Source organism: Astatotilapia calliptera, chromosome 1, assembly GCF_964374335.1.
Source record: "Astatotilapia calliptera chromosome 1, fAstCal68.1, whole genome shotgun sequence".
Classification (NCBI taxonomy): Eukaryota; Metazoa; Chordata; class Actinopteri; order Cichliformes; family Cichlidae; genus Astatotilapia; species Astatotilapia calliptera.
Genome location: NC_137422.1, coordinates 16,431,384 through 16,453,783, shown reverse-complemented (window position 1 = coordinate 16,453,783; position 22,400 = coordinate 16,431,384). Strand labels below are relative to the sequence as shown.

General features: G+C 39.4%; 1 protein-coding gene across 1 annotated transcript in view; it reads right to left on the bottom strand.

Annotated features, from left to right (window-relative positions):
* LOC113020887 (protein diaphanous homolog 3) overlaps positions 1-22,400 on the bottom strand; it is a 166,908-nt gene that overhangs the window by 39,406 nt on the left and 105,102 nt on the right. The window contains exons 28-29 of the mRNA XM_080290482.1: positions 15,265-15,360; positions 14,592-14,654 (exon numbers count right to left, since the gene is read on the bottom strand). Coding sequence (XP_080146608.1) covers positions 14,592-14,654; positions 15,265-15,360 — 159 coding nt within the window. The remainder of the gene's footprint in view (positions 1-14,591; positions 14,655-15,264; positions 15,361-22,400) is intronic.

Here is a 22,400-nt window from a genome sequence, read left to right as displayed (position 1 = left end):
GGCAGCTGATTATTTTAAACACTGCAAATGTATGTAAAAATACTGTTGTGAAGCAAAAGTCAAAATGCTAATTACTGCTTTTAATAGTATGACGGAAATACGATAGAAAAGACAGCATTGATTTCTTTACATGATGCTACATGGTGTAACCACTGGAGTATGACAATGCTGTTTAAAAAGAATCCTGTTTTGCTGTCACAACAAGCTGTGTATTCGACACCTCTTGAATCAGCTGTTTTGTCTGTGGCATCCCAAACGCATGGTGCCAAATGCAGAGCGCCCTCTGGTGGACAAGTTATGAAACGTCATTATTCATAACATGATTGAAGGGTGTTTCTCCTGTCTCTTCTTCACTTTTTTAAAATTCTCATTTATTGGGCATCAAAAATGCCAACACCAATATAATGGCAAATATCAATATGTCATGTTATACTCACAAGCACTGGATCCTGCCCTTTAGCAGGCTCCAAGATGTTAGCAATTTAAGAGATAAGAGGAAATAGGAAAGTAAATATAGGAAAACTGTTTATCTAATTAATTATTTTCATTCATAAGTAGTAGTTGGTCATTTTTCCACCATCTGTCAAATAATTGCAACAGCAGGCTGTGAGATTAACACCAGTCTTTTTAGTCCACATTCACCTGAAGTCACTTATCTGTATGGCATTGTAGAAAAAGTTTATTCCTTCTTCCAACAAAGATGACAGTCTTTCATGGTTCACAGCTTTTCATGGTTTAGGTCATTAGCTACTGTTTTCCTCCGCAAGCTTTACTTTGGTGGCAGACAGCAAATGACATCAACCTCACCCCTCGGTCTTCTATCTGAGAAAAAAAAAAGTCTAACAAATTAGCTCTTGCTAAACAAAGACCTTTCAAATACAACTGTAATTAAGCAGCAAGACCTCATCAAAAACTAACAATAGGGTATGAATTATGAAGGTAGAAAAAAAAGTAAATCGTCTGTAAATGCACTGTCAAAGGCTTTGGAAATGCTAGATAATTAAGAGTAGCTCCAGGGCGGTTCTTTCTTGCAAATCCTCAAATAATCAACACAGTAGCAACACAGCTACTTTGCTTGACTGGTTGGTTCACAAGACTGCCTATATGTAATAGTGAGTGGTAGCACAGGTCACCCATCTGCCATCTACTAATCATGAAGCTTATAGCCAACTAGGAAAGTTCTGATCTTCTGTTTATATAATTCATACACAACTAACTCTGCACCTCTGCACAACTAAACTGTAGATAACATTTACAGCAAGGTTTTTAGATGGCTTTGGTAACAGGAGAATCTGGACTAGCGATAAAAAAAAGCACTGCCTTTAAACAACAAAAAGGTTTTGTGTCACTTCTTGTCTCTTCACTTGTACGAACTCAGTACAAAGCTTACCAGTCTGCAACCCAAAGACCAACATGGTTGTAACTGAGTGGTGGCAGAAGAGAGGAGAAAACAGTTGATTGATAAGTAAAGCTGCCTATCTCAGGCTCTACTTGGCTCTGACAGGGACAAAACAGCAGTCTGCTGCGCCTGTCGCTGACATTTGTAATAAATCATTGGCAATTTCATCATTCAAGAGCGAGAGAAAGGCAGAAGGGAAGAGCGATTAAAAAAAAGAAAAAAAAAGAATTAGACACCTGTCTTCTAACATTGTTTATTTCCTTTGTTTTTACTTTGAGCTCAGCATCCTTGTCCATTCCACTCTCTTTTAAACTTTCCATTTTGGTCAGCTACGCAGTACAGAACCATAAGGTCTGGACAGCTTTACTCAGAGGAATTGTGCTTTAACTCACCTTGAAGGGTCACTTCACACGAATTACACAAAGACATATTTTCCCCTTTACCTCTAGTGGTATCTAGCCATGCAGACAGTCTCACTTCTATCTGCTTGGATTTAAGATATCAGTCTCTAAGATTCGTGCTGCTCCATCAATACAGTGAAAGTGAATTTTGTGCTATTTGATCAAACTGACATCTTGACCCTTAAGATGTAAAATTAAGAGAAAGAAATGTATTTTAGGTGAAACAAAACACTGTTGGCACAGTAAGTGTAATGCTCAATTAGTTCTTGTGCTTACTGTTGTTATTTAAATTTAATTTGCTCCGGCAATCAGACAATCTCCCGCTACTGTTTTTCTGTCATTTGCTATTGTGTGATTGACAATTGTATATTCTTGATGACAATAACAGTGCTGAGAATACTCGATAGGCTTCCCCATTTATCTTTTTGATGCCTGCGTCTAAGGTTGGGAACACACTATATATCGGGCATTCATCAGTCCTTGGAAAAAAAATCGGTGAGATTAGTTTTCTGACACATATTCTTTGTCCATTTAAGTGGGAGCAAAAGAGGTTTGACCGCATTCTTGATGTGATATTATCAAATATTTTTAGCTCCAGGAAAAATATCTGCAGCTGTAACGTAGTATGAAATCAATGACAGGCTCTCAGAGCTTCAGCCATTAAGCACTTACACATCAAGGTATATTTATAAGGCAAAATGCAACAACAAACATTTGTGAGAACCTACTTCCAACACACTCTTCTGTAACACACTGCAACGTCTTTGTGTTCTCTATGTGTCACTTAAAAAAATGTTTCCCTTTTTTGCTTTTCACTACATTTCTAAGCATCAAAAACCATCTGAAGAGCCTTTGCATGGGGATTAGGCCTGGCATAGAACAGTATGGGGTGTAGTGTAACTAGCATACACAGAGCAACACAACAATATGAAACTTGGACAATCACCTACCCTGCCTTTATAAAAAATAAAAAAACTGTAGAGTTAAAAGCTCAAATTTATAATGCTGCTCGATGCTCATTTGAGAAACTAGAAAAACAGCTCAGGGTGTGAGCTGTTGAAAGGATTCCATAAAGAAATCCATCTGTTCTACATACACAAACAGTCTACAGGCAGAGTCACCACTTATTTTAGCTCTCAAAGTCTCTCTTGCTCTCCATCTAAATACCCGAGGCGTCTATCAACCACCTCTGAAAATTTGAAAAGGCTGAAAAGAGAGGTGAGTTGGTCTGTAATCATTGTTTGTTGATATTTATTTATCTCTGTTTGAATCTTCAAAGTGAATCACTTAAGCAGACTAAAGTGGATGTCAACTTCTTTACCCCCTTTCATCGAAGTATGATTCCTTCACAGTCTTGGGAACTGGGACAAAAGATAATGACTTATATTTAATAAAAAAGATGACATAAGTAAGATCCAAACCAGTCATCCACTGAGCCAGTGTGAACTGTCAATGTGTGAAGTCGAATTTGCACATGAAAAGCGACGTGGTTTAACGTTAAGCGTTTCATATTTGATTCCACTACAGTGCCAGGAGAAGATCAGAGACTTTTCTCTTTCCGTGATCTATTTTGGTGCTCATCATTTTCCCTTCTCCAACACCTGAGACAGATAATTATCCATTAAAAAGGGGAAAAGTGCAACATTTTGTCATTTCTTTCAAAGTAAGATGTTTTTAAATATGCCACGCCAGAGTGACAAGCTAGAAGGCCAATGATTACAGTAATTAATACAAAATTCTCATTAAGTCATCAGGAAGAGTTTCTTAGCACTCACGGGCTGTTCTGCATTTACTTTAGAGGGGGGAAAAAGTTCTACTTGAAGTTGAATCCCATGAAATGTTCTCCATTCAAACTCGGGCAGACCCACGCTTCATTTATCCACAGTGTCTTCATGTGGCTATTTTTCACAAGCACCCATGAACTATTCTTTGCATGTTTCATGAAATGATATGAGATCATCTTTTTAGTTCTGCCCGTCTCTCATGTGCAGAGGCTTCGCATAATCGCTCACTTCCCTGATAAATCATGTCCCCTCTTGCTGTAGCCCAAACACCTTCCATTGTCAGAGCTCAGACTGAACCCGCTGCCGAGGCTGATGGATGATTTGCAAGCAGTCAGCCTCTTTCTAAAACCTTGTTAGATTGATAAGCCTTGTTCTTTAACCTTCTCACACTCACACTGAGCTCATGCAGGCTGGCCAGTCTAACACTTTCCCCTGTAATACAGGAAAAAGCACAGAAATAAGCAGAGCTGTCATCCAGGGACAACGTCAAGTCTATGTGTGCTAGTAAGTTGAATAATGGTTGTTAAAGTTTCCAATAGTTTAGTCTTAGACTCAGAACTGAAAACGCCAGTCTTATTCTCAAATACTTCATATAAGAACAGCTCACTCTGTGCTTTCCCCTCTTCCTCAAACAAACAAGAAGAATCCCTTTTAGCAAGAACTCAGTGTTCTTACCTCTACATTATGCCACAGCTGACAATGACATTTACTGCATGGCTCCTTCAGAGATTTGGACTACTTCCACAGTCAACTGGCTAATTTTCAAATACAGTCCAAATTTTTAAACGTGAGGTTGTTTCTATGACAACCTCACGTTGACCTCCAAACTTAATATTAGGGCGGGAAAAAAAACCCCACTTCTTAGTGTGTGTATAAATTCAATAGAAAATAAGAGACAAACTGCCCTTTTGATCTCTTCTAGAAAAGAAATGGGCCTGTGCACAGCATGGCGCAGAAATGTTATTTCACCAGAATGAGATGTGTCAACAAAACATAAGCACTTAAAAATGATCTTTGAGCAATATTACTAGAGCTGACGTTAATTTTTAAAAAACAGTATCACGGCCATTGGTTCAGTAATATTAAATTGGTTTTGGTTATGTGCTGAGGATGATTAACGCACTATGACTAATCTACCTGCTCTGGACCAAAACCAAGGTGATAATACATTTCTTTCCCCTTAATAGTACTGAAAAGCATTATACAAAAACTGTACAAGTTAGTAACACTGAGATTGGAAAGAAAGTGTCTGGACAGGATATTGTAAAGAGTTACAACTTCTCTTATTGCATTATATCTTACACAATTATTTATCATTTGTCTATTGCCAGTGGACATAGCTGGAACCGCCACACATAAGGCTTCACATATGTTTATAAATCAGGAATCAGCATTTATTAATGTACAGCTACATTATACACTATCAATCATGAATATATTGTAGTGATTATACATGTGCGAAACATGAATGCTGTTTGTATTTATTCTTTTGAAGAAAATCAAACAAATGTTTCTCTTGAAAGCTCTGCTGTTTGTTGCAATGTTGTACTTCAGTGCGAGCAGACCTCAAATTGAGAATAAGGAGATGCATACAGCAGTAGAGCTGATGCAGTCAAATATACCCCAACATCTCTGCCTGTTTTAAGCACTAGCAGAAAATAAGCAATTTTCTGTTATTTTAGTTTGCAATTGTAAAGTTATACAGTATCAAAACAATTGTTATAAATAATTCCGCTTGGCTGGAGACGCTCCTGCACGCTGAATAAAATCTGTGTGTATGTGAACGCGTGCCAGCCTTTGTGGACAAACACAGAACTATCTGTGAAATACATTTAGACGGTCTCTTTCCTCTTTGGTTGACATTGTAATTACCATTCAAACTAGCCAGGCTAATTACCTCCCTGTAAAGAAAAAATAATCAGGTTTGTGCACAAATCAAAACTAGCCACAGATGCCACGGCCTAAAAACCAAAACAATCATCAAGTCTACTGGGCATGATTATTATGTTTTCTATTTAATCAAAACTTGCATTAAGATTTAAAGTCATCAATTATTCTTTCAATGACTTTTCCAAAGATTATTATATAAATCTGTAAAGTATTCATTATATTCTGTCAATCATATTCTCTGTTGAATTTGTTATTGTTTAATTTGAACCCATATTCCCACAGGGCTCTAATGTGATTAATTAAGGATAATTAATATGGCCGATTTATAAAATATGTTTCACTGTCCCGTGCAATTTTTACTTCATTAGTTAAACTGGATGGAAATGATATGTCAAAAACATGAACTTTTCAGGCATTTTAATACTGATGTTTTAACATTAAAGTAACACATTTTAAGACTAACAGTGAAGGAGGTCAGGTAAAAAGTCTCATTTTCTTGATTTTCAAGTCAAGAATGCCAAATGCACTATTGTAAGTCTTTTTCTAACAACTAGAAATATGAAGAAAAGAACTGTAACCAGTATAATCAGTCGTTCAATAAAAGTCAACAGTGACAGTTAAGCCAGATTTATATTACAGTCACTGGGTGTCCAAAATCAACGTAAAAAAATATAGTACATAAAAAATATCCAGGCTACACAACACTGAATGAGCAATGTCAGTCTTAAAAATAAATATTTTTGTCCATGCCCTTTGCCAGCCAGCAGCTATTTCCATTCCTTTACTCTTCCGCCCCGTATCTGCTTTATTGTGATGCTAAACAGTGAGTTTTGACATTCAGAAAGGCCCTGCCAAAGGACAGGCCAGTGGATGCAGTAGAGAAGAGAAGGCCTTAATGGGTTCAACTGGAATGGAAAGCATCTGTTAGTCTCCACAGGCTGGAGGAGAGAGAAATGTCAAGTATGGTTATTATAGAGCAGACACCAGCTCTAGGAATTTTCACCTGAATGAAAAACAGTCTCTGACAATGCGCATGCATGAGCTACATCTGCGCACATTAATGGTGCAGGGGTGGCGAAAAAAAAGCCACTCACGCCACGGTGCACATATAAAAAGTAATGTGTCATAGATTCACACACGAACATACAAAGCACATACATAACACTTAGTTCTACTGTTATCAGTGTTGAACACAACATTTTTCCTGCAGGTAGCCTGTATATTTTCCTACTGCCTGGGATGACAGCATATTTCACTTCACGTCGACTGCTGTGCCGCATGTTCAGTCCACTGTGTTTCCCAGACAGAGGGGAGAGAGGCTGCAGCTTGAAACATAAACTATACCCAAGAGAGGTGTCATTCTTGTGCTATCAGACTTTTTCTTCACTGAAAGACAGAGACTGCCCCGTCTGAATTATTTTAACACTTTTAAATCATGTGCATGTTCCTAAATATATTTTACATCTTGCATATATGGCTTCTTTGGACTCAAATGCCAAGTGTGACACTCATACTGTTGAGCCCTGCATACCACAACCATCACCTTTCTTCACTTAGGGGTTGTTTTCCAAGACATTAAGAAGAATATTTCTTTTAAAAGCAAAAGGAGTGCTATTAAAATAAATAATTTTTGAGGAATGAAAAGACTGGTTCAGGCTGGGAGAGAATTAGGTTATTAAGCTCCAAATGTTTCATTATAGTATGGTTTCTACAAAGCTTTAAAACCATACATGCTTAGAGAATATTCTCACTAGGAGAAACTGTCATCATCTGAATGGCAGGGAAAATCACATACTTGTGAAATGTTCTTATGTCCGCAGAGGGTATTTCTTCACAGGAACACTTGAGCTTGTTTGCTAATTTGTACCTCCGAGGATGCTAATCAAAGCGAGTGCCTGAATAATGAAGCTCTTTAGCCCAGAGGCCAGAGATACATACATGGCCCTGTGCCTCAAGGCTGAGTGTCTACAAGAGGATGTGTCTGTGTGTTTGTGCGACTGTGTACGAGTTCAAGTGAATGCATGTGACTGCATGCACTTTAATGTGTGAATGAGCCAGCATATGGACATAAAAGGGCAATATATAAAGTAGATAAGCAAAGCCCAAATTCTGCTCTCTAAGGGAGGGGAGGATCCAGCATCAAACAGATCTTGCTGCCTGAGGGCTGGCCTTCCCGTTCTGTCGGCATGGAAACTCCTGTCGCTGCACTTAGAGCTTCTGGATCAGTGAGGAGACACAGAGCAGGCGGAGTGGCAGCACAAGCGACTTCCACAAAGAGGAGCAGAGAGATGACGCAGTTTGGAATAATGTTTTCATTTTATCAGCAAAGCTTAAAAAGTAAGCACTGGAATCACCTGTAACTTTTTCTGTGCGAGTCTGGTGGACCAAAGAATGATATTGACATGAGTCTTTACAAGAGGGGTACTAGAATTTATCATCTTTAATCACTCCTGCCTAAATTCTTGTCTTTGAGTCAAGAAAGCTTGATAGCAACATTCAAAACACATGCAAACAAATGTTGTTTGTCCTGCCAAGGTTCACAGTGTAACCAGCTACAAATGATAGACTGAAAAACAAAATATGAGAGGCAGCCAAAAACAAACAAAAAAAGGCAAAGACAAGACTGATGCAGAATGTTAATCTGTGTGGGGAAAAAGTATTTATATAGCACTTCTAAGACTACTTTAACAAAGGTATTACTACAGAGACAGAACTGAAGCACCTCTCTTTGTAGAAAGCATAGATATAAAGAGACGATAACGCTCATTTCCCTCCCATAACAACATAAGTTCATATAATCATCTCCCTAGCTCGGTCTCTTCCTGACGGCTATGTGATATGGCTGCTGGCACTGGTGAATGTGGGAGGACCAGGAATGTGTGTGGCTGGGGCGATAAGACTGCTGTAAAATTTAATTAGCACAAAGCCATGGTGAAAATGACTTCATTTCTCACTGCATTATTAACTAGAGCAGTATGTAAGAGCCTATTCTCAATCAATGTAAATAACACGCTCATGAGAGAAAGGAATGTAGAGGAGAAACAAAGAAGATGAAGACGGCAAGAAAGAAGAAAGCAATGAAATACTACAGATTTGAAAGAGATCAAAGCAGTTCTAAGAGTCACATTAAAAAAATTCAGGTGTGTATTTAAACCTAACCGCTTATGAATCATCAGACCTTTGTGCATTGACACATAAGATGTGTATCTAGGCAGTCAGAAGACGAGACAGCATGTGAAGAAAGACCAGGAGAAGCTCAAAAGCCAGCTGAATAAGAATCCAACATTAAAAGCTTCACCTGCTGTTTGGGGTCTGAGCTGGTGTGAATGGGCTGAGTGATTAGGGTCCTTGGCTCGACATGCTGAACACCACTTTCTATTTCACGATTCACAGCCTTTATTACAGCCAAGCTTCCTCATAATCCAGCTAAAAGTGGATATCTGAGGAGCCTGATCGGCTTAGGACTTGGCTAAAATGTGGGATGTACAGCACAGAGACATGGAGCAGAGTGCAGAGGTGTTCGTTATCATCTGTTTTCTATTTAGGACTGAACAGTGGAGCTCGGTTTGTGTGTGTGTGGAAGCATGTGTGTCCAGTCTACAGTGACCTCACTGGCCAGACTAATTCACTTCCTCATCTTCTTACATTCTGGAAAGGACTATAAGATAACAGGGACTGCCATTTCTTACTGTAATGATCATAACGCATGTAACCTCTCTTCCTTTAACTGGCGGGCCAATCAAACACATCTTTGCATGGAAATAATCACATATACAGCAATTTTTTTTTTTCATAAATCTCAGTCGTTTTCATTTTTGCATTCATATTTCTCTGCAAATGCACCTTCATGCTTTCTGTTTAAGTCTGTTGCACATGACACATTCACTGTATGCCGCCCATATGTAAATTAACGCTCACCAAAATTTGTCAGAATTTTTTTTTTTTCAATACACCACTAAATAAGGACGGAAGAAATTCATACATGCCATTAATGAATAATTGGTAACTTTTGCAGAAGTTGTCCAATTACAACAGTCATTAGTTTTGACACAAAGTGATGTGTGCCCAAAAAAAACAAAAAACCCTTTCCAATAAAAAACACCTCTGCATATCCAGGAAGCAGCAGCCCATGTGGGAGCCATTAAAAGCCATTTTTATTACCTATGTCCTTGCCTTTAAGGCAGTACAAGAAGTAAACAGCATCATGATTACATCGAGTGTGACATGTCACATAATCTTAATTACTGCCTGTATTACACATGGGGAACATGGTGCATTTGCAAATAAATGCCATACAGTTGCCCTAAGACAGACACTAGGTAGATGCCGCTTCTGGCCTTCAAATTAAGGGAAGATGGATTGTGCATGGACATTGCTGGTTAAATCTTTAGACCACTACGTGTACGTGGCAATTAATCGCCAGCAGATCAAGAAGAAATCCTGTGGCCAGCAGATCAGACTGTTTGACACAGGCTGCTTACATGTGTGAATGAGTGCAAATGTAAGCATGTGGAGGGGCATTGTTGCAAAAGATTCTATTATTCTCATCAAAGTCTGGATAAAAAAAAATGAAATCGCTTCCTTTTGGGCTCTCTACAACCCTCAATTACTATTCCACAAGTCGCACCGCAAAGGCTAGACCTAATTACAACAGCCACTTTGTTAAGGTGCCCTCTTGCTCCATCTGTTCAATGAATGTGTGCACCGGCTCAGACATGCACATGCACACACACCAAGTGCAGCACTTCAGACAGACAGGCAAAGGCAGGTCAAGGTACATTTTCCCATCTGGATATACCTTTGTCGACAAGAACAGTTAAACATCTAAAGCACCAATCAAGTGTGGCGATAAGAGACACATTGTGACTCCAAGTGGCCAGATGACTGTGGACATGACTACAGAGAGCAGTACACCTGTCCAAGCCTTAGACACGGCTAACAGTGCAACCCCAGAATGGCCTTTAACCTTCTCCGTGCACATGATTAAAATACAGGGTAAAAGCTGACAGTTTTTATGCATGTATGCATGAGTACGTGTGTGTGAAAGTGAACATTGTTCCGGCTGAGAAGCTTCTGGACAATAATCTGTCACTTTAATGAAAAGCGCGCGGGCCGCATGTGATGTGTGGATGATATATGATGACCAAATGTGGATAAATCAGCAACTTTTACAGTTACACTTTTAAAACAATGACGTGTTGCATCAATTGAAATAGATCTAGTAAGGAGAGAGAGGCTGTGCTGCTCTTTTTTTTTGTCTCGAGTTCACTGAAATGTTTAATAATCCCTTTTTTTCTGCTTATGCCACGTCTGGAGAAAAGCAGCAAGGCAAAGAAGAAATAAAAGAAAACTTAAAGATGAGACTTAGGAAGTTTTGAGGGACTGGTAGCTTTCACACATTTTTCTTGAAAGAACAAGAATATGAAAAGGATTGAAAAAGCCCATATACAATCTGCAGGATACAGTCATCCTGCAGTGGAATCCACATATCATAGTCTATAAGTGGCCCAATCAAAAAAGACGAGCATCTAACGGCAGATTCCACTTGAGTATCCAGCCCCAGGAAGCTCCAGCAATGCTAGCTTTTCACCCACATGTGAGCACACGAGAACACACAGAGTCGGGTGGAAACAAACTTTCTATTTTATTGTACTTTTTTAACTTCCATTTTAACTGCACACTCACCCCAGTTTCATCGTAATGATTTTCTTCAGAACAACCTCTCAAAGACACCGTGGGTTGAGTCTCAAATTAAGTCGATTAGTCATCTTCCACTACCACTTGCACCTATACCCAAGCCATTTAAAATCAGCACTGAATAGCCGCCTGCACGAACCAAGTATCTGACATTACACAGAAATAAATTCAGCAAAAAGGGTCATAAAGTTGACTCGTCAAACACATAGGACAGAAGATCTCCAATAACTAGAGGCTTACTTTTAAGCATTAATGCTTTCAACTGCAAGTAAGAAGGAAAAAAAAACTTGGTAAAAGGGCTAAGTGACTTTGTGAAGTGACCTTTACATCAATTTCAAGCTCTAGTTCAGAGCTATATCACACATGATAATTGTTAGGTCGGGTGTCACTAAAGACATCTGAAGTAATTGCTCTTAAAGACAAAGACATTTACTCCTTCATAGATCCCATTCCACCCCACACTTTCCATAATAGATCATCCAAGACAAGGGCATTACACAATGCACCTCTGGCTTGTGCTGTGTTGCACACTCTCTGTGTTTTCCTTTTCTCTGTCTTTCTGTCAAACACGACCATTAAACATGCAGCTGTGTGATTTCCCTAGATATGTACATGCACACGCCAGCTTGGGAGTCAGCAAGGCTGTGATGAGATCTTGCAAAGAAGCCAGAAATGACCAGAGAGCGCCTGGAGAGATGTTTTCAGAAGGACACAGTTAAAAAGCTATGGCTGCTTTATAGATTCAATAAGTATCTTACACCTGTGTGGCTAACCACCATCGATCCATCATTCTGTGGAGCCCAATCCAATTTAGAGTGTTGAGGAGCCCCAGAGCCCCAGAGCCTTATCCTAACCCAGGCCACAGCCATCGTAAAGCCTGCTTACCTTCATCTCCTAAAGTCTGCTGGTGTTTCTGTGTACTTTTATGTCTATGTGTGTACGTGTGCTCGGGGAGACTGCAGACCTAGCTAAACACCTTAGCTGCTGGCTCATGTTAAAGTGTGCTGAGCCAATTTAGGGGTAGACCAGGAGACAAGATGTGAGAGACAGAGGATGCTGAGGAAAATTAAGGGACTCAAACTGGGGCCCAACCTCAAATCAAAGAGTGCATGAAAGCGAAGGGGAAAGGGATAAAAAGAGAGAGACTGCATTCATTTGTGTGCAACAAACAGTGTAGGAGACTGCAAACCATCTTCTAATCCTGTTTTCTATTCCGTGGCAATCAAACTCATCATGACTACAAAGCACTATAACCATTATCAAACTACTCCACAGTCTCATCACACTGTGATAGGCAGCATTCTAAAAATCTGCCATCTGATTTGTTTGGCACCGACAACAGAGTGGTGTACTCGAGACTCCCTTGGTGCAAAAACTTAATGGCACCATGCATGTTCAGATTGACCATTCAAATCTCTCTCCTTTACCACTAATTACAGTATCTTCTGGCGCAGATGTTTCTGTTTTAATTCTCTTTGCTGCTCCACTGGAGTGAAGCAAGACCCCTGAGATCAATTATTAAAGGGTATTTAAAACAGTGGGAAAAGGAGGTGGTAGCGTGGTGTGAAAGTGAAAGCAGCTGTTTAAGTGCTTGTGCCGCAGACTAAACTTCATCACCTCCCAAATAAACAGAGAGCATCCTGTGGGTTTCACTCACTCCAACGACTAAACTCTGGGCAATTAAGGCCTGGATCTCTGTAGGAGTAAAGGAGAGAAGGGAAATGGGAAAGAAGGGGTGAGGCAGGAGCAGTGGAGACACTCCATACCAATAACAGGCAATTATGTATGGGGAGGGCCATTGCATGGCCATGAGTGTATAGAAGAAGACAGCGGGGATATGGGATGGTAGGGAAATGAGGAGGAGTGCTATTTAGGAGGCAGATGGCAGAGAGGGGGAAATTAAGATGAATGGGCACTGAGAGGGCTGAGCTGGTGCTGGGGCTGGGCAGAGAAAAGTAATTAGCTGTGTTTGCTCTGGGAGGCTGGCAGTGAGTATGATGCCTGCAGTGACAGGCTAAAGCCTTGAGCATTATTAATCAACACGCCATGTCTGAAGCTGCCAGTAGGGGGCAGCTGGGTCAGCAACCTTCCAGCAACTTCTTACCTGCACCACACCCCATGGGGTCTTTTGCACCACATGGACACTGAGCAGCAGCTCCTTTACAGTTCACACTGTTATTATTTACTCTAATCCCCTGCTAATAGTACAAAGCTTTGGCTTGTTCCCTCTTAGAGTTACTGGCTCACTCACTTGCTCTCTCTCTCTCTCACACACACACACACACACACACACACACACACACACACACACACACACACACACACACACACACACTGCACTCAGTCCATTTTTCTCTCTCACATTATTCCTAACTTTCGCCCTTACCAAGTGGCTCTATCTCACGCCATTTCTCTCCATTTCTTATGTTACAGCCACATCTGTCTCTTTCCTCCCACCCTATATATATCCCTCCCCCTCGTCCCTTTCCAATCTAATTTCAGATAAGCTGTAGCAGAACAACAGAGCCAGGCCCTTTATCATTGCCATCAATGATGTGGGTGGATTGAGCGTGAATAATTTTATTCATGTGTGCCTGCACTTGGCCGACTGGGATTCCAATTACAAATAATAAGAGGTAATAGGGTTACAGAATAAATTTTTAAGTGCTTTGGTGATGATTGCAGAACCTTTGACAAAAGAAAGCTGTTGTTTACAGCTAAACGCACAATATCTGTTCACAAGTATGAGTAATATAGGATAACTGAATTTAGCATAATTAGTAGCCAATCCAATCGCCATTCTAAGGACATCATACAGATAGATGTCTTAACATTAAAACAATAATATGAACGTACTAAATGACGATGATGAATATTAAATACCTGAAGCAATCTAGGCTACAAGTGGCTTATATCCAACGTGTATCATAGCACTTTATCTGTATGCCTCAGCACTCTTCAGAAACACACAGTCCATAGGTCAGACTTGATAAATTCCAAAGAAAAATGTTATTCTCTCCTGGATTTAAAGAATGTGAAAGAACCCGGCTACTACAAAAACACTGCATTCAAAATGCTTCACTTACTACACAATTTAGGAGCCTTATCAAACTGAGCCACCAGAACAGCCCACACACTACTTTCAGAGAATTTCAATCCTAACTTTCTTAACATCCACACATAGCACCGACTCAAATTGCTTTACCAATAGTCTTGCATAATTGCAGAAAGAACACGCAAGGTCACAAAAAGCGAAAGGAACAAATAACAAGGTGACTTAACACACAAAAAGGCAGGACATATACGAATTTACAATATAACACATGCAAGAGCAGTTTAAGGCTGATTTCCAAGAGCAGATGAAAGATAGCGCTGAACGTGCTTTAGGCTTTAACAGTTTTTTTTATCTTGTGTTTTTACCATAATTAACAGGCCTGAGGACCTGGCGGAAGGAGCTGGGGCTGATCGTCTGGTGGTGGTTATCTGTAAGGAGGGCAGCGGACAAATAATGCCAACATGTACAGTACTAAGTGGGATTAGAACGATGATGTGACGGCATTGGCCCAGTGATGAACAGCTGTGAAGTGAAGTTCATTAGCAAGAAATAATGTTTTTCGAGGTACAGCTAATAAGTTTAAGGTGCCAGTGTCACCAATCATTTCCAAACGCGTTCAAATCACATCTTGGATTTACATTTAATTTTTCACATCTTTCATTTGGAATTAAGAAACCCAGAGGGGGGAAAAAACAAGATCCACACATCAAACAGTTGTAGGAATTGTGTCAGCTGAAGACTCTCTGGCGCTGCGCTGCTGGCAAGAATGTGTACAAACAACAAACCAGTGTATTTTGCAATTTACTGAGAATGAGAGAAAATGAAGCTAAAACATAAGAACCTGAGGATGCATTCAATTTGCTCAACTTTTAAAAACAAAATAAGAAAAAATATAAATGCATGAAGGTGACAGGTTAGAGCTAGAAGTCATTATTTAAACATCTGATTGGAATTCCATCAGTGTTTTGCCAGACAGTGTGTGTACTTGGTTTCTGTGTGTGTGGGTCGTTCTGTATAAATGTGGGATATTAGACTCACCTCTGGGTCTTGGCGCTCTCTTCCTGCGGTCTCTGAATGCAGCTCCTGACTGTAGGGCTTCCAGCAAACTATCCATCACACCTGTCTCATCATTCTCTAAAAATGCCCAAAAAAAAAGAAGAAAAAAAAAAAAGGGATTTTAGAAGAAATGCAAGAGGGGAAGAAACTAAATTCTATAACGTGTAATTTTGTTTAGTTTGCCTATACTGACTGTGTCAATTTAGAGTACATACACATTACATTATGCCTACTATAAGGTTATATGTCCAATATATGAAGAATCTAGGTCCAAGTCCTGCATACTGTAAGTCAGCAAGTTCTTATAAACAGCCACAGAATTTCATGTAATTTTTAAAGTGGTCTTAAACAAAAGCCTTCAGCCTTTCAGAAGATATTTCAAAATTTCTTTTGGAATTGGCTCACTCACTATCAGTCCAGTCCTTGTAGCTGACCATCTTTAGAGGAATGTTTTGTGTGTGTGTGTGTGTGTGTGTGTGTGTGTGTGTGTGTGTGTGTGTGTGTGTGTGTGTGTGTGTGTGTGTATTGAACTACTTAACACTGATCTATGAATCATTCAAGCACAAAAAAGGTACCAAAAAGGATGAACCAGTGTTGTGTCTACATGCATTAAACTGTATCTTTAGGCACTTTGTTACTAGCAGCCTGTCACTAAGACACATCATTTGTTCCCATCTTTGTGCCCTTTAGTTGATGCATCTACTGTTCATCAACAGTTTCAGTGAACTGTTGGCTGATAATACGCCATTTTTAAGGGAAACTGGATGAAAACGTTGAGGAATGCCAAATTACACAAGAATTGGTCTGCACAAAGTAAAATATTTGTATCAAATCGTCATCAATATGTACTCAGAAAGTCAGGAGACAGGAAAAACACTGAGTGTCTGTAGCCAGGTTATGGAGGCTCTGTCATGGTTTGGGCATGGAGTTAAACCAATAGTGTTAGGAACCTTGTCAAAATTAATTAATCACAAATAGAAGAAAAGTACCATCAGCTATGATCCACGATTCAATACCAACACCTGATTGGCAACAGCTCAATTTGTTAACACGACAATGATCCCAAGCACACTGCCAATGTAAGCAGCGTGGGATCATCAGAGAACAGAACAAAAGGCAGCCAACACCCAAAGAAGAGTTTTGAATGTTCTTCAAGAAGCCCGGAGAACTATACCTGAAGGCTACTTAAAGAGATGACAAGAAAGCTGCCTAAGAGAGTACAAGTTCTGTTTTGCCTTATATACTGCTCCATTAATGTCTGGAGATTCAGTAAATCACTAGCAAAATCAAAGAAATAAGAAGTGGTTCAAGAGTATAAGGGAATGAACAGAATGTTATGAAACTGAAATACATCAAAGTTGTGAACATCGTGTTTCAGAGTATTTAATTATTTTTTTTGACTTAAAAGATCGAATCCTTGCTTTGTAGTAGCAGAGAAACTACCAGAATGCTGATAATGTGTTGAAAGGGAAATACTTTGACATTTAAATCATGGTGTTTTTGGTTGGTGGAACTGAAAACCTGGCCCTGACACCTGAGGGAAATGATAGACCTGACCAGTAATATGCGTTGAAAATAGAAAGAAAAACAGCCAACAGCCAGGTATACTATATGGGCATGTAAAGGGACAAAATACACTGTGTTTGCCATGCTAATGTGTGTGGGGGTGTTTTCTTTTAAATGCTGTGGTGTGTGTTGCCTATAAAATTTTAATTGTTTTGTCAAGCTTCCTTGCAAATATGAAAAGCTTTTCTCCCTTAGTTCAGGTCACGTTATTTTCCTCTACGTACAATCAGACATGAAGTATGTGGTTTTCTATATCCAAGTCATTTTTTAATAATTAATTACTGAGTGGCACTGTTTATCCATCAGCTGTTTCTCTGTCTAAGTTAAGCACTAACCAAAGGTTAACTTAAATATTAACTTACTGGATGTACTTAACAAACACCATATTGCATCATATTTATAAAATGCAACATAGCAAGTCAGGTTACAAAAAGCTTTTTAATTGCTTTTCTTAATTCTATTGTGACATGCAAACAATAACGCTGGCCTATTCAGTGAAGTTCACTGACCACAGGGTTGCATAACTTTGACAATCATATGACTTTTTTTAAAAAATATTTTTACATTTCAAATGAAAATAAGCACTGTTTAACTGTTGCTTTACTTAGGCAAGTACAAGTCAACTTAATCAGAGTGCAATGCCCTAGAAAAGTTGGTACAGCTTTTTTTCATAAGCTACTTCATAGCTTGGCCAAGATGTACCATCAGCCAAGGTGTGACTACTGAGTCCCACCACTGATTTAGTGAAAGGTAGGAGGACTTTGCTTTGATTAAGGTTCTGTGTATTTTTCTCACTCCTTCATTTCGCCTGATTCCCCGTGGAAAAATAACACACACCAGAGGAAAAAGAAAATAAAATCAAATTCTATGACTGCAACTGGGACTCTGCAACTCTACTTGGACCTTTATTGGTCCAAAGGTCCTGGCATTCTACGATGATATGAAATATTTAATATTCATATTAAAGCACATATGGGTACAGTAATCCCATTTGTGCATATGTTGGCGACAGCATTATAGTCCAGAACAGTAGCATGTAACCTAATTATTGTAATAATTGATGCACTCAGGTGCATTTAACTTTAAGTTTATTAGCTAGACCAATCAAATATGACCCATCAACTATAACTCTTTTTTGGGTGGGTCTAACACAGGGGTCAGCAACCTTTAACACCCAAAGAGCCATTTGGACCCGGTTTCCACACAAAAGAAAACACTGGGAGCCGCAAATACTTTTTGACATCTAAAATGAAGATAACACCGTATATATTGTTTTTTTACCTTTATGCTTTGTGTGAACAACTAAGGTGTGTTGCTTGTGAAATTCATGAAGTGCTACAGAGAAAATTACATTTTATTTATGTAATTAACACATTTTGAACTCTTAAAGAAATATAACAAAAGGAAAGACACCCAGCTGAACTAAAATGATCCATGTAGCAAACAAAAACTGTTGTGAGCTGCCACCCTTATATCGCCTTTGGGCTTTTGAAGCCTTGATCTGACTTTTAAAAAAAATAATAATAATTGGAAAAACAGTACTATGCTGCTAAAAAAAGAAAAAAAAAGAAAAATAGATATTTGCAAAATTCTGCCTAAATATGTATTTTACCTGGTTAATGTGTGTGGCGGGGCGTGGTCTGCAGCGCCGCTGCAGGGGAGGCGAACACACCTGAGCGGCACCCACAATCACGCCTCGCCGCCTTAACCTCTGTGCTATCTGTGTTGTTGTGTTGGTGTGTGTCGTGCTGTGAGCTGAAAAGCTACAGCCGGCTGTAAGCGTACAGCAACCGTGTGTGAAAAGTGGCCTTTAAAGAGGTGCTGAAAAGCATGTTCATGCAAACATCATCGGGTCTGCTATGGTATGTTTACAATGGGACCTCTGCTCTTGAACCTCTGCGCACAGCGTCTGTACGAAGTCACTTCATCTTACGCAGGACTGTAAGCTGTCGTCTGTGAGGCGTGAGCGGTCTTTGTTTTTAACATAGTCCACGGTAGAGAACAGCTGCTGACATAATGTGGATCCGAAGATCCATAATTGGCCTACCTGGGGTTGAAAGTCTCGATAAATGCATGCCGTTTCGGCGGGTAAACCGGCTTCCGCGAGTGTGACGCTTATTTTGAGCGATGAAAAAAATAATAGAATATAATTTTATTTTTATATGTCAATATCACAATAATCTTCCAATTTAGAACTACAAGTTAAAAAAGAACTAACATAAATAAATTACATTTCAGCTAAATACTTCTAATTTATTTTCCCAAACCACGCAGTGCTGCACTATAAGGACTCAAGAGCTGCAGGTTGCCGATCCCTGGTCTAACATTTGCTATTGAAATGTCAGACACCAGTTTTGAATTCCATATAGAGTTACAAATCTTTTTTCTATTTTTGTATTCATTATTATAGTCAGTCAATCAACAGTATGTCTTATCAACCACCTTCTGCATTGATCACATTGATTAACTCTCCCCACGGTTATTTTGGATTGCAGTATTAAGTAGAAAGAATATCTGCAAGAAACATCTTGGTTATGCTTAAAACTGTAGCCTAGGAAAAAGGAATTTTGAGATACCATTTGAGAGTCAACTAACTTTAGTGAAGAACAAGAACTGATCTGCAAGCTCCAATATACTGACCTTTAGTGAGTTGAGGGTGTCTCAAAGGATATACAAAATAATACTTCTTTTTTTTTTAAAAATGGCACAAGAAAATCCTATAGCAAGCAAGTGTTTCTGCCGACCACACAGTGATTGATCCGCTCTGCTGCTCTGAGACTAGCCAGCTTTATAGACTGTAACAGAATACATAATTAAAATTTAAAACTGACTAGAACTGATAAACCTGTAGCTCCTTCCTTCTTTCTCTCTTAGAGAAAGTCATTTTTCACACAAACTGCTTTATATGAATGTGAAAAAAGATTTAAGAACTGTTAATGATTGCTGAGACTGTATTCAATGTTTAACCACGTCTAACATGCCTACAAGGTTTGTGCTTCTTTTTCCATCTGAAACACTTTCACGAGAGATTACCTGTAACCATCTTGGGGCCTACAAACTGAAATTGTCTTATTATACTTAAAACTAAACTAAAAAAAAGTGCCAATAGGCTCAGGGTTTTGTATTGAGGACAGAAGATCCCAGTGGTAGTTGGCTATGGTTGTACCAAAGCCCTTCACCAAGCTGTGACTACAAACACACGCACAGAGTAGATGTATAATGGTCCACTTCCTTGTCTGTCTGCTCCAATGTGTGCGTTTGTTGTGCTTTTCATTTACAGCAGTTGCACTCCTCTGGCTGATATGTGCCTAGTTCTTCATCATTACGCAGAGCGTAGAGGCAGCTACAGTTTCTGAGCAAAACCAACGCCCCTCGACGTCCAAATTTGTCTCCAGTGCTGTAGCAATTCATCACAGACAGCAAGCTTTGCGCTCGCTACAACACACACAGACGCACGAGAGAGAAAAAATACACACAAGACAGAAAACAAGCAAAAAGGAGAAGATCAATCTATCGCAACCTGCAGTGTTCGCCTTCATGTGTAGTACTCCGTTTGACTCCAACCCACAAGAACATGAAACGCTTTGTGTGCCTCGGGAGGCGAGGAAAAACGAAACCCACTCAGATCTCCCGCCTCAGGAATATATGGGAGCAAAAACAGTCCAATTTTACACATCAATCAGATGCAACTCAAAAAGGCCGAGACAGAAAACTGCTTTATACAATGTAGACAAGAGGTTCTTTCAGACATCCCAACACTGAAAATCATAACATATATTTATATACTTACACCCACGTGCTCACAAAGTTGGAGAGAGAGCAATCACAGACATGTCACATGATTTGTAATGGAGGGGAAACACATGGCAGCAGAATATTAGTCAAGCTCCCAGCTGTGAAATGGGTTTGAAAGAGTCATTCAGATCTTAAAGGTGGTGTTGAGGAGGAAGTGGCAGGAGAACTAAGATTGCTGAAAGGGATAGGACAATGACTGAGTCGCATCCCGGCTCTGATGTGCACAATTTGCCTCCCTCTTTCTATTCTGGGGATCAGGGCTTTCAGGACAGGTGTGCAAAGTACACAGAAACCTCTATCAATGCAGACACTTCTGAGAACTAGTCTAGGCTTTCTTTATATCTGTTTAAAAGCTTAATAATAGTAAATGCTACAAGCTCACAATTTCATCAGTGAAACTTAATAATAAGCTTGAAGTCCTGTGTTTTTGTGCTGAAAGATATCAGTAAGTTGCAAATGAGCTCTAATAAAATGTGTCAAGCTTACTACTGTGCTTTGTTGGGAAGATAGAAAAAAAATATGTGAACGTTTTTTTTTATTTATGTTACGTATGTGAAAGTAAAGTGCAAATGTAGAAATACAATTGAAAAGGTCAAATGAACAAGAAGATAAAAGCCAAACATGGTTTACTCTCCCAGAAAACAAAAGAATAGACTCTGGAAGCAGAATAAAGTCTAAACTGAACCTCTACCTCTGGGAAAAAGCAATAGTTATCCTCCTGTCTGAAGTGAAACTTCAATCACCATCTATTTAATCAGAGCCTGTTCAAGCTGGCGTTTTCCATTGTCTGGACAAGTAATCTGTCCTTGTGTCAGTGTCTACCCTTTATTCAGACCCAGACTAATGTCTCCCGCCACTTCACTCAACAGGATGTAGCACTTATCATCAGGACGATGACCCAGTCGTAGCAGTGTGTAGCTGAGGTGGGCCGGAGCAAGGAACGAAATAGGGTCAATTGGGCTGGGATAGAAAAGCTAAGGAGAGAAAATGGCATGCCTGAGTACAATGAATGCAGGCCCACCACGGTGTTCCCTTGAACACTTAGAAGACAAATGGTGCAGCAAGGCTAGTCAGCTACCCTTCTCTACATTGAATACCCACTTAGACTTCACTTTGATACTCTGAGTGGAGAAGAGGAGGCTTATTGCAAGGCAACGTTTTCATATAGCTCCTATGCTACTATGGCACCATTGCTAAAAACACATTAACCGATCAGAATAGCACCCAACGTGACTGTCAGATGAATCAAGGCAGTTACAATTCTGAAAACTATGGTAGGGAAAAGGAAAGAGATAAAGACAAATGTTACAATTGTGATAATATGCCTTGATTGAATAATATTAATCATCTTGTTACAATATAATAAGCCCTTAGGACTGAACTTTCATGTTGTGTAATTTTGCCCAGCGTAAAGACTTTTGCAGACATGCAAAAAACAAAACAAACAACAAACCAACAACAGAAGATCTCTCTTCACATCACACTGCAAAAATATCCGGGTAGAACCTGAGGAACATAAGAACCTACAAAGTTGACGAAGATCCTAATCTATGGAGGCTGAATGCCAGAGCTGACAACACCCAAAATATTTCCTGCTAACAATCTAGTTCCAGTCCCCACATTTATTATTATATGAATGATTTCGTTTGGATTTAATTTATTTCATGATGTCTGCTTTTGTATGACACCACATATTGATATTTTATTATATACAATTCAAAAACAAACTAAATGTTTTCATACTGAAAGAATAAAAC